General features: G+C 34.4%; 1 protein-coding gene across 1 annotated transcript; it reads right to left on the reverse strand.

Annotated features, from left to right (window-relative positions):
* Positions 1-6,763: 6,763 nt before the first annotated feature.
* LOC127855843 (cyclin-dependent kinase 5 activator 1-like) lies at positions 6,764-10,391 on the reverse strand. The gene has a single exon (XM_052391728.1). It carries the CDS (start codon positions 10,079-10,081, stop codon positions 9,104-9,106), a length of 978 nt encoding a protein of 325 aa, XP_052247688.1. The 5' UTR covers positions 10,082-10,391; the 3' UTR covers positions 6,764-9,103.
* Between the last annotated feature and the right edge of the window lie 1,034 nt (positions 10,392-11,425).

Below are 11,425 nucleotides of genomic sequence, written 5' to 3' on the forward strand. Positions count from 1 at the left end.
GTAGTAGTAGTAGAAGAAGTAGTAGTTAGTTAGTAGTAGTAGTAGTAGTAGTAGGTAGTTTGTAGTCGAAGTAATAATAGTAGTAGTAGTAACTAGTAGTAGTAGTAGGTTAGTTGTAGTAGTAGAAGTAGTAGTAGTGTTGTTGTTGTAGAAGTAACAGCAGCAGCAGTATCAGAAGTAGTAGTAGTTGTGTTTGTTGTTGTTGTTATTGTCGTTGATGGTGTTGTTGTTGTTGTTGTAGTAGTAGTAGTAGCAACAGTAGAATAGTAGTAGAAGTAGCCTCAGCAGTAGTAGTAGTAGAAGTAGTAGTTTGCTGTCGTTGTTTTAGTTTTGATGCTGTTGTTAGTACAAGTAGTAGTAGGCAGCAGCAGCAGGAGTAGTAGTAGAGTAGTAGTAGTAGTAGTAGTAGTAGTAGTAGTAGTAGTAGTAGTAAGTAGTAGTAGTAGAAGTAGTAGTAGTAGTAGTAGTAGTAGTAGTAGTAGTAGTAGTAGTAGTAATAATAATAATAATAGTAGTAGTAGTAGTAGTAGTAGTAGTAGTAGTAGTAGTAGTAGTAGTAGTAGTAGAAGTAGTAGTAGTAGTAGTAGAAGTAGTAGTAGTAGTAGTAGAAGTAGTAGTACTAGTAGTAGTAGTAGTAGTAGTAGTAGTAGTAGTAGTAGTAGTAGTAGTAGTAGTAGTAGTAGTAGTAGTAGTAGTAGAAGTAGTAGTAGTAGTAGTAGAAGTAGTAGTACTAGTAGTAGTAGTAGTAGTAGTAGTAGTAGTAGTAGAAGTAGTAGTAGTAGTAGTAGTAGTAGTAGTAGTAGTAGTAGTAGTAGTAGTAGGTAGTTGTAGTAGAAGTAATAATAGTAGTAGTAGTAACTAGTAGTAGTAGTAGGTAGTTGTAGTAGTAGAAGTAGTAGTAGTTGTTGTTGTTGTAGAAGTAACAGCAGCAGCAGTAGCAGAAGTAGTAGTAGTTGTGTTTTTGTTGTTGTTATTGTCGTTGATGGTGTTGTTGTTGTTGTTGTAGTAGTAGTAGCAACAGTAGAAATAGTAGTAGAAGTAGCATCACCAGTAGTAGTAGAAGTAGTAGTTGCTGTCGTTGTTTTAGTTTTGATGCTGTTGTAGTACAAGTAGTAGTAGCAGCAGCAGCAGTAGTAGTAGTAGTAGTAGTAGTAGTAGTAGTAGTAGTAGTAGTAGTAGTAGTAGTAGTAGTAGTAGTAGTAGAAGTAGTAGTAGTAGTAGTAGTAGTAGTAGTAGTAGTAGTAGTAGAAATAATAATAATAATAGTAGTAGTAGTAGTAGTAGTAGTAGTAGTAGTAGTAGTAGTAGTAGTAGTAGTAGTAGTACTACTAGTAGTAGTAGTAGACGTAGTAGTAGTACTAGTAGTAGTAGTAGTAGTAGTAGGAGTAGTAGTAGTAGCAGAAGAAGTAGTAGTAGTAGTAGTAGTAGTAGTAGTAGTAGTAGTAGTAGTAGTAGTAGTAGTAGTAGTAGTAGAAGTAGTAGTAGTAGTAGTAGTAGTAGTAGTAGAAGTAGTATTAGTAGTAGTAGAAGTAGTAGTAGTAGTAGTAGTAATAGTAGTAGTAGTAGTAGTAGTAGTAGTAGTAGTAGTAGTAGTAGTAGTAGTAGTAGTAGTAGTAGTAGTAGTAGTAGTAGAGTAGTAGGTAGTAGTAGTAGTGGTAGTAGCAGCAGCAGCAGCAGCAGCAACAGCAGCAGCAGTAGCAGTAGCAGTAGTAGTAGTAGTAGTAGTAGTAGTAGTAGTAGTAGTAGTAGTTGTAGTAGAAGGTGTAGTAGTTGTTATTATAGTAGTCGTCGTAATAGAAGTGGTAGTAGTAACAGTAGCAGTAGTTTAAGCAATAGCAGCATCAGAATCAGCAGTAGTTGCAGTCCACATTATCAACAGCAACATCAGTAGAAATCCGCAGCAGCAGCAATAGCAGTAGCTGTATCATCAGCTGTAGTCGTAGCAGCAGGACTGGCAGAAGAAGCAGTCTGCATCAGCAGCAACATTAATAGCAGAAGCATCAGCAGAAATAGCAATAGTAACAACAACAGTAGCAGCACGCAAAAGAAGCATTAGCAGCAATATCATAAATAGAAGCAGAAACAGCAACAGTAGCAGTAGCAGCATTAACAAAAGCAGTAGCAGCAGTAAAAGCAGCATCACTAGTAACAGAAGAAGCAGTAGCAGAATCAGTAGTAGCAATAGTAGCAAGAGCATCAGAATTATCAGCAATAGTAGACGCAGAAGAAGAAGAAACAGCAAAAGCAGTAGATGCAGCAGAAGCAGCAACATCAGTCACATGAGCATAATCAGCAGTAGTAGCAGAATTTTTAGCAAAAGCAATAGCAGAAGCAGATGCAGATTCATTTGTATAAGCAGAAGCAGTGGCAAAAGCATTATCAGCAGTTCGCAGCGGAAGTAACAGCAGCAACAGCAGTTTATATAAGCAGTAGCAACAGCAGTATCATTAGTGGCAGCTGTTGCAGCAGCAGTAGCACTAGAAGTTACAAAAGCAGCAGCAGTCCGCAGTAGCATGAGCAGCAGCATCAGAATCAGCAGGAGTTTTTCGCAGCAGTAGCTGGAGCAGCAGTAATCATTAGCAGCAGCAGCATCAGAAATAGTTGTAATAGTAGCAGAAGTATAGTTTAGTGAATTGAAGATTTTTTCAGAACAGTTTTACTATAAATAAAAACATCAAAACAGCTTTTTACTGGAAAAGTAGAGCGCATTAAATGGCATCAGCTCTGATTCATATAAAAAGAAGTTCACTTGAAATATGTATCTGTTGATCGATCAATGCCATGATGCCATATATGTTGCCATTGGTAACGGATTTTAAGTATTAATGGAGTTCGATAGAACACCACAAAACGCGGCATTATCATTCATTAATTGATGAGTACCGAGACGTTTGCATAATCAATGAAGCCCGTCTGTATATGTAAGCTCTTTCTATATTGGAAATCAATCTAAGTTTGTGTTTCTATTATGTATAAGACACGTGTTTGTGTCGTTAAACAATCCAGACGCACATTGCCAAGCAATTTCGTGGATTGCTTGTAATTTTTAATGTCATCTTTTTGTATTTTGCATTCTAAATAATTCGAGTGCACAATGAATACATTAATTTGTCTACGTCGCTGTTTTTATAAGTTGTCAAGTTTACTGTTGTTAGTATAATGGGTTTTTGAATTTTCCCATTAATCGAAATCGATTTAAAGCTGCTTAGAGGGCATGTTCATCGGCATCACAAGACAATTCGCGTCAAATGTCGCGTTCATATGATCTGTTTGTAGCGATAATACCGGGATCGTTACGACGTCGCGTTATTGTATTAATAGTGGGGTCATATGGTGAAATGACTGTTCACTTTTTGATAAAAGCAACAAACTTGGCACATTTGTAGATTTAAGTATTTTATACAATTTTAGGTATGGACCCATCTCCAATTTTCAAGATGGCCGCCATTTTCAAGATGGCCGCCTAAATTTAGGAAATTACATTTTACTGCCATATTTGATTAAAATATTCTATTTTTGGCACTGAAATTAGCTGTTTTATGTTATTAATTAATTAACATATGTTTCTGCATGAAAAAAAATGAATCAAATATTGCATAAAAGTCAAAATGGCTTCCAAAATGGCCGCCTAAAGTTAAAAAAATAGGATTTTCCTACTCAAATCTATAATTTCAATACTCATTGAACGTATGCTATGTAAGCAAGTGTTTTTCTTATTTTGTATTTACAGATATCTCATTTGTATAATATTCTCAACATATTGTGTCAGTCCTTAAATAAAGAAATAACTGCATTCAACGAGTTCACCCTTCCAGACCTTAAAGCTGCCTTAAAATCTAACCGCGGTCACATTCTCCACCACATATGGTGCTTGTATTCAGTGAAATTGTTCACTTTTTGATAAAAGCAACACACTCATTGATAGTTTAAAGTATTTAAGACAAAAATAGGCTATGGACCCAATTCATATTTTTCAAAATGGCCGCCAACCTTAAACCTCAAAAAAAGGAGAAAATATCGAGGTGCTGATTTTTTGTTGCGATCTTTTACAAATCAAATGAAATATTACAATACTTTATTACTAATTATGCTGATAATAAAAAATCTTTGCAAGAAAAACATTTATTATAAGTATTTTGTTAATTTTGTACTTTTTGTAAAGTCAAAAGGTCTTTTTTTTTTTGGGGGGGGGAATTTATGCTTTTTTGGCAAATATTAATTTACTTTAATAATAAATAAATCCATAAAGCCGATTATCATGGTCCGGGAGCCCACTGGTGTTTATTGCAAGTTTTGAGGCCAAGAATGCTTGTGTATATTTGAAAAGAGAATTTTATATCCTTCCAGACCACCCATTTCTTAAGTGTCACAGCCGTGCATAATCTATGATTTGTTTGGGTAAAATCACTCAAAATCGAAAATTTTCCCTCTGATTTCTGGAATTATTAAAAAATAGACATTTTCAGTCATGGGAATTCAACCAGGGTTTCAGTTTTGGGGTATTAAATAGGTATCAGAAACCTTTCTGATAATTCAGTAAAAAAAATTCCATATATTTTGTTTAAGGGAAAAACCACCAAATTTCGCATTTTATTTTTGCAAATTTTCCAATATTTCAAATTTTAATTTATTTGTCTAATCAGTGTTTTAAAAACACACATATGGCCTCCTTGTTTCATTCCAACAACTACTTGTTTATCAACATCTATTAGTGATTTTGGGTTGAAATGAAAACCGCACAAATAAATCAGGTGAAATGACTCAAAAAGCAAGAAAATGTAAAAAAGTTAGTGGTTTTAAACCTACAAGTACACTGTACTCATTGGAATGTTTTGTTTTTTAGCTATGTTATTCTCATATGTACTTAGACGAACAGTTTTTATTATTATCGTGATCACATGTTTGAGAAATCTAACTATATCAAACTATTCCAGAAATCAGCAGTTTTGTGTTTGATTTCGTATATTGTTCCTGAAATCTCACTAAAAGTCGTCATTCAAAAATTTTCATGTTTCAATTAAATCAGGAGGACCCTTTTGTGTGTTTTAATACAATAGTTGGTCTACTATTTTGAAAATTATTTCAGTTGAGTAAAAATTCGAGGAACTAAAATCTGAAAAATGGACTAAACAGCTAAAATAGTTAAAGGTTAGTGGTTTTAAACCTACATAAACTGTAACAAATAGTGGTTTTGAGTCTTTTGACTTATAATAACACTGCGGTCATTTCATTGTTTGTTTAGAGTGATCTTATTTGCATTGTTTGTTTAGAGTGATCTTATATGCAATTGTATATATGCGAACAATATTTGATTATTATAATGATCACATGTCTTATAAATCTTATTAAATCAAAGTATTCCAGAAATCAGCAGTTTTGTGTGTGATTTTATTCATTTCCACCCAACATCACTAATAGATGTTGATAAAAAAAAGTCGTTGTTGGAATGAAACAAGGAGGCCATATGTGTGTTTTAAAACACTAATTAGACAAATATTTTGGAAATTGTTAACTTGGTAAAAGAATTCGCGGAATAAAAATGTGAAAAATAGGCAAATTTGCAAAAATAAATGCGAAATTTGGTGGTTTTTCCCTTTAAAAAAATACATGGAAATTTTTTTTCTTCTGAATTATAAGAAAGGTTTCTGATACCTTTTTAATACCCCAAAACAGAGACCCTGGATGAATTCCCATGACTGAAAATGTCTATTTATTTAATTATTACAGAAATCAAAGGGAAAACTTTCGATTTTGAGTGATTTTACCCAAACAAATCATAGATTATGCACGGCTGTGACACTTAAGAAATGGGTTTTCTGGAAGGATATAAATTCTCTTTCAAATATACACATAAATTCTTTGCCTCAAAACTTGCAATAAACACCAGTAGCCTGACCATGATAATCTGTTTTATGGATCTATTTATTATAAAAGTAAATTAATATTTGCCAAAAAAGCATATTTTTTCCCCCAAAAAAGACCTTTTGACCTTACAAAAATTAAAAAATTAACAAAATACTTATAATAAATGTTTTTCTTGCAAAGATTTTTTATTATCAGCATGATTAATAATAAAGTATTGCAATATTTCATTTGATTTGTAAAAGATCGCCAATTTGAAAAATATGAATTGGGTCCATAGCCTATTTTGTCTTAAATACTTTAAACTACCAATGAGCAAAGTGTGTTGCTTTTATCAAAAAGTATAGGAGATCTTGTGAAAACCGGATTCCGTTATGAACATTTTATATAGAGATACATACTTTCCAACGTTTCAGTGGAACAGCTAGAATGTCGTTTACATCTTTCTACCATAAATGAATAGCATGGAATGGTTGTATCGTTTTCTTTGTACTTATGAATATTTCAAATATTGAACTACCGCGTATTTTTTATTACATTAAATTACAGTTTCTAAAATCAAAACTGGTTAGTTTTATATTTAATTTGAATATTATGTAATTAATACTGTGGCGATATGCTTAAATAATTATAATATAATACAATAAAGATAATAATGGTTTAAAAAAAAAATTCACCAACCCTTATGGCGAAATTAACACAAGCAATTAAACTTGGTTCTGTTTAAAAATAATGCTTGTCAATTTTTTTGTCAAAGCAGTTTTGTCTACAAAAATGGAGAAGGCGATACACATTATTAATGCTTTTTATTGTAAAGTCGTGCATTTTAAATACACAATGGATATCCGTATTAAATGCCTGAAAAACAAACACATATTTCCTTTTGTTATATGAACAGAATGTAAAAGAACAAAGTTCAGTATAAAAAGTCCGATATATAGATTTAACAGATAAACAACTTTTAAGCATGACTGCGAAAAAGCAAATGCCAAATGAACAGTACGTTCCGTAGTGATACTTATTTATTGATTCCTTGATTGTTTTATATCCGTACTTATTGGTCGTATTTAAAAACAAACACAAATAAAATACTGACCCACAACAAACGGATTGCATAATTATAATATATGTCATATTTTGAAATAGATCGTTGCTTGCTTTGATGAAATATTTGGAACTAAATGTGTCTTGTTCTGTGGAAATTGGGCAAAATGCATGTGGGTAAAGTGTCGTCCCAGATTAGCATGTGCAGTCCGCACAGGCTAATCAGGGTCGACACTTTCCGCCTAAACTTGATTTTCGGTGAGGAGCAACTTCTTTGAAATTAAAAAATACCATGAAAGCGGAAAGTGTCGTTCATGATTAGCCTGTGCGGACTGCACAGGCTTATCTGGGACGACACTGTACGCACATGCATTATGCCCAGTTTTCTCAGAACGCGACCCAAATGTTTCCAGAACCTAAATGAGGATATTGATGGCAGAACGACTCGGTCCCGATATCTCGACGATTCTCAAGTATGCCGTAAAGAGAATAATATTTAGTTATGATCTTAATTTCATACTGTAAACAGTGTCAAGTATTAATTTTCCATTGACAAATGGCATAATTTATGACAATTATGTGTCATATAATCATGAAATTATAAATGTGGATTGTTAACATTTATGTTAAACACTTATTTGTATATATTAATATAAAAAAAACGCTTAAGTAATCGAGGACAAGTATTCCCATCCTTTTTTATCTTACTTACTAGTTGGAAAGCCTGGCTCTTCATGGCCGTATTATTACAGCATTTATTTTGCACATCGCATCCACTTATACATTCACATGGCTGCTAGTGAAAATTAGAAAGGTCAATTTTAACAGAAAACCTCTACAATCTTCACATTAGACCATCATGCGAAAAATAATTGCGACAAGCATATCTCAAGACCTGCTCGCGCATTCAGGCAATCTGCGCAGGCTGGTGTGAAGCTCCGCCGGCCGAATATGTTATAAGACCCATTTTCGCATGACGCGGTTCGCACCCGTTTTTGTATACATGTATGCAATAAACGTATGTTCGTCTGTGCTCAATCTGTTTCGTATTCATCACTTTATTAACATTTATAAATTTATAAATACTACAAATCGGAGTTTACACATCAATCGTGTTTGGATGTCTATTGCACAATTTATCAAATATCAACAATTATATTGAACATCAACAACAAAAAAAGCATGATTTCAAAGCTATCACAAAATACAATGTATAATCAATATATCTGCACCCATGTGTGTTATTTAACACTACTTCTAAATGATCGCAGATTCATTCCAGAGTTATCGATTGATGCATCGATACATTAAACATAACTGCTACGATCCTCAACTCTGGAAAGAGATTGCAAAACTAATCATTTTTTTTTACAAACACCTAACAAGCCTAAACTGGTAGCGACAACAAAATGGCTGACACAAGTACAATACATCGAGAGCCTGAACGCGGTTACGTTGTAGTTTTTGCATTTTACGTTATTTAATGGAGCCAAACGAATATGATTGTGTGAGCGTCGAAAATCAATAGTTTTCCGCTCTACGGTTACTTCCCCATAACTTCGCGGATCCTTTGGTACCGTACAATCCATTATGACATTGAATAATTGTTTTCTTCAAGTTAAAGTATTGTTTTTACTGGCATTGTATTATTTGCACTAAATTGAAGTTAATAATAATGTCACATCTTATGTATTTTGATAAAATATACATGATGGCATGAATATCATTGAACCGGAATGGATACCGTTTAAACGTACATCACGTGGCCTTTCCATGATCCCCGGGGAATGTCGGTGGTGACGATACTTGTATTGAACTGTGCTCAAAACGAGTAATAATTTTCGAAATTATTTGTCTTTGATCATGAATGTCGTTCGCCTTGTAAACTGACAAAGTTAAATATTCTTACCAGCGCATGTGGATATTGGTCAAAACCTCCTATCCAGTTATTATAAGTTCATGCAAAACAGGATGCGCTCTTTCATTTTATAAAATAAAGCGGTAATGTCCGCAACCTGTCTTTAATGCCAATGAGTCCGCGCAATTTTCGTGTCCGCAAAAGCCGACAATGTGAATTCAAATAAAATGCGCATTATCACTTCAAAAACATGCTCTGGTCGTCAAAAGCCTGAACTAGTTAGATTAAACACACACCTCTCTAATATCAACTAGTCAAAGATGTATGTCCCGGTCTGCATTAAGATATTAGCGGTGAGTACCGCTTCAGTTCTGTAAATACTTCGGTGAAAAAGCTCGGATCGCTATTGATCTTCAACATGCTAGAGCTGTGTGCGTTAATAATCAGTAAACACCGGTCCCAAAATTTGTCTCTATCATCTTCAACTAGAAACGGTTTCAGCGGGTAGCTAATTTCGTTTCCCATGTAGCTGTACGAAAGGTACAGGCAGGTCAAGACGATCGCTTGCAGCTCGAGTTCGTCACTCATTTCCGGTGTAACCATATCGCGTACGAGCATAAAGACGAACACGACATTGGCCGGGTTGATAAAAGCGACGTCTTGCCAACCTTGCAGGAGCAGCGATCGGTCAACGGTCCGGAGCCACACAATTGCGTCCATGCCCTCGAAATGGCGCATCTTCTTACATCGACGGTACAGAAACTCCCCCAAACACTTCAACAACTCGGATGTAGACGCTTGGATGACGGTCTTCCGGGGACTCGTGCCTTTGTTGACCTTTTGAACCAGTTCAGCTTCAGGTTTCTGGTCGCCGGTGATTTTATGATTGTTGTTAATGTTGTTTTTCAGGTTTACATCATTTTTGCTCTTTATATTATTGTTGTTTTCGACGTGGTTTTGAAGTGGTGCTTCCGGAGCCTTAAGGTTGTAGCAAGACGCAGATTTCTGAACGTTCTTGTTGATGTTAATGTTTTCAATGTTACAATTATTGTCAACCTTTCCCGTGAGTATCCCGACAGTGGAGTGTCGGTTAAAGATGTTCTTGTCTTTCTTTTTGTTGCCATTTACGGTGAATTTCTTCCAGCTTAGTCCGCTGAGGAAAATCGAGTGCTGTTTCACTCGCTTGTCTTTGGAGTCCCACACTCCTACTTTAGAGTGGTTGTTGTTGTTTAATAATTCGTAATTGAAATTGTTCAAGTTTATTTCCTCATAAAGAGGCTTCCGGGGCCGCGGTGAAAACGACAAAACCGTACCCATGGTGAAGCTAAAGCTTTACCAGTAGTTTAACTTTCTAGGATCCGCAAACTGACTGCAACTATTCGATTCCAGTACGCATTTACGTGTCCATCATTTTAAGTGTGTTCTTCATGAACATTATTGATCTCTAGCAGAGAATATAAATACCGGAGAAAAACTGTCGCGAAATCCACTTTTCAACACTTATATAATAATAACACAATCGAACTTCAAAATGGCACTTTGTTCTCATAGGTTTATTTATTATAGTATAAATTATACTAAATTGATTGTATTGAATAGTTAATTTTGAAGCAAACTAGTTCCACAAGCAATGGTCGTCTACTTCTATGTAAATACTTCTATTGGAATTTCTCCGCGGCGGTCGATCAATTTATTTCCTTATACAGGCATACAGTATCCGGGAACTATATGACGTCATGCACATGACGGGTGATTCATCCAATAGAATGACTGTCGGTTGATCTTGCAGTCTGACAGAATGAGCGTGTATTGAACATCGCTTCCAAAACGAAAATCGATTACTAGCTTGAGTTTATTGGGTGTTGTTCACGATTAAGGAACAACTGTAGCATTTGTAGCATTTTACAAAATACAGTGTTTTATGAGCTACTTTAAAGAAACAAGCCAAGCGAGTAATATGCATCTCTGCGCAAAACTATTAAAATATTGTTGACTTTACTGAATCTAAACACTTGCAAAATAAATCCCTTCATAACCGATATTTGTAAACATGACAAAAAATCTTGCAACTCGTATTCAAACAGTATCAAAAATGAAAATAATAATAATAATAATTATTATTATTATAATAATAATTATAATAATAATGTGTTCCAAGACATTTACAACACGAATACATGTATATCCTTTATTCTGTTTCGGGAATGTTTCTATGTAGTTGCTATTGGTGATGTATTTTTGTAATTGGAAATCGAGTGCTGGTCTGGTACCCAGCTTCTATTGTAAACAAATAGTCTTTGTATACAAAGGGGCAGGTAATCCAGACTAATCGAGTGCTAGATTATCGGTTTTCATTTCGTTATTTGAATTACTTAAGGGACTGATTTTTTACGCACTCTGCATTGGCCTTTCAGCTAAACGCAAAATCTTATATGCATAACACATGTCAGCATACATACGTTAATCGACAAACACGCTATTTTAAACCCTTTATTTTTTTGTTATAAATGGTCCGTACTTTCTTATAAAAATATTCGTTCGAAGTATGGCATTCAATATCGCTTACATGCATTTTTGAAATATGATAGATCAAAAGTTCAAAACAAATAAGTGTTTGCTAAAATGTCAAGAACCGCCTTTCTTTATGTGATAACACCCAAT

Source organism: Dreissena polymorpha, chromosome 13, assembly GCF_020536995.1.
Source record: "Dreissena polymorpha isolate Duluth1 chromosome 13, UMN_Dpol_1.0, whole genome shotgun sequence".
Classification (NCBI taxonomy): domain Eukaryota; kingdom Metazoa; phylum Mollusca; class Bivalvia; order Myida; family Dreissenidae; genus Dreissena; species Dreissena polymorpha.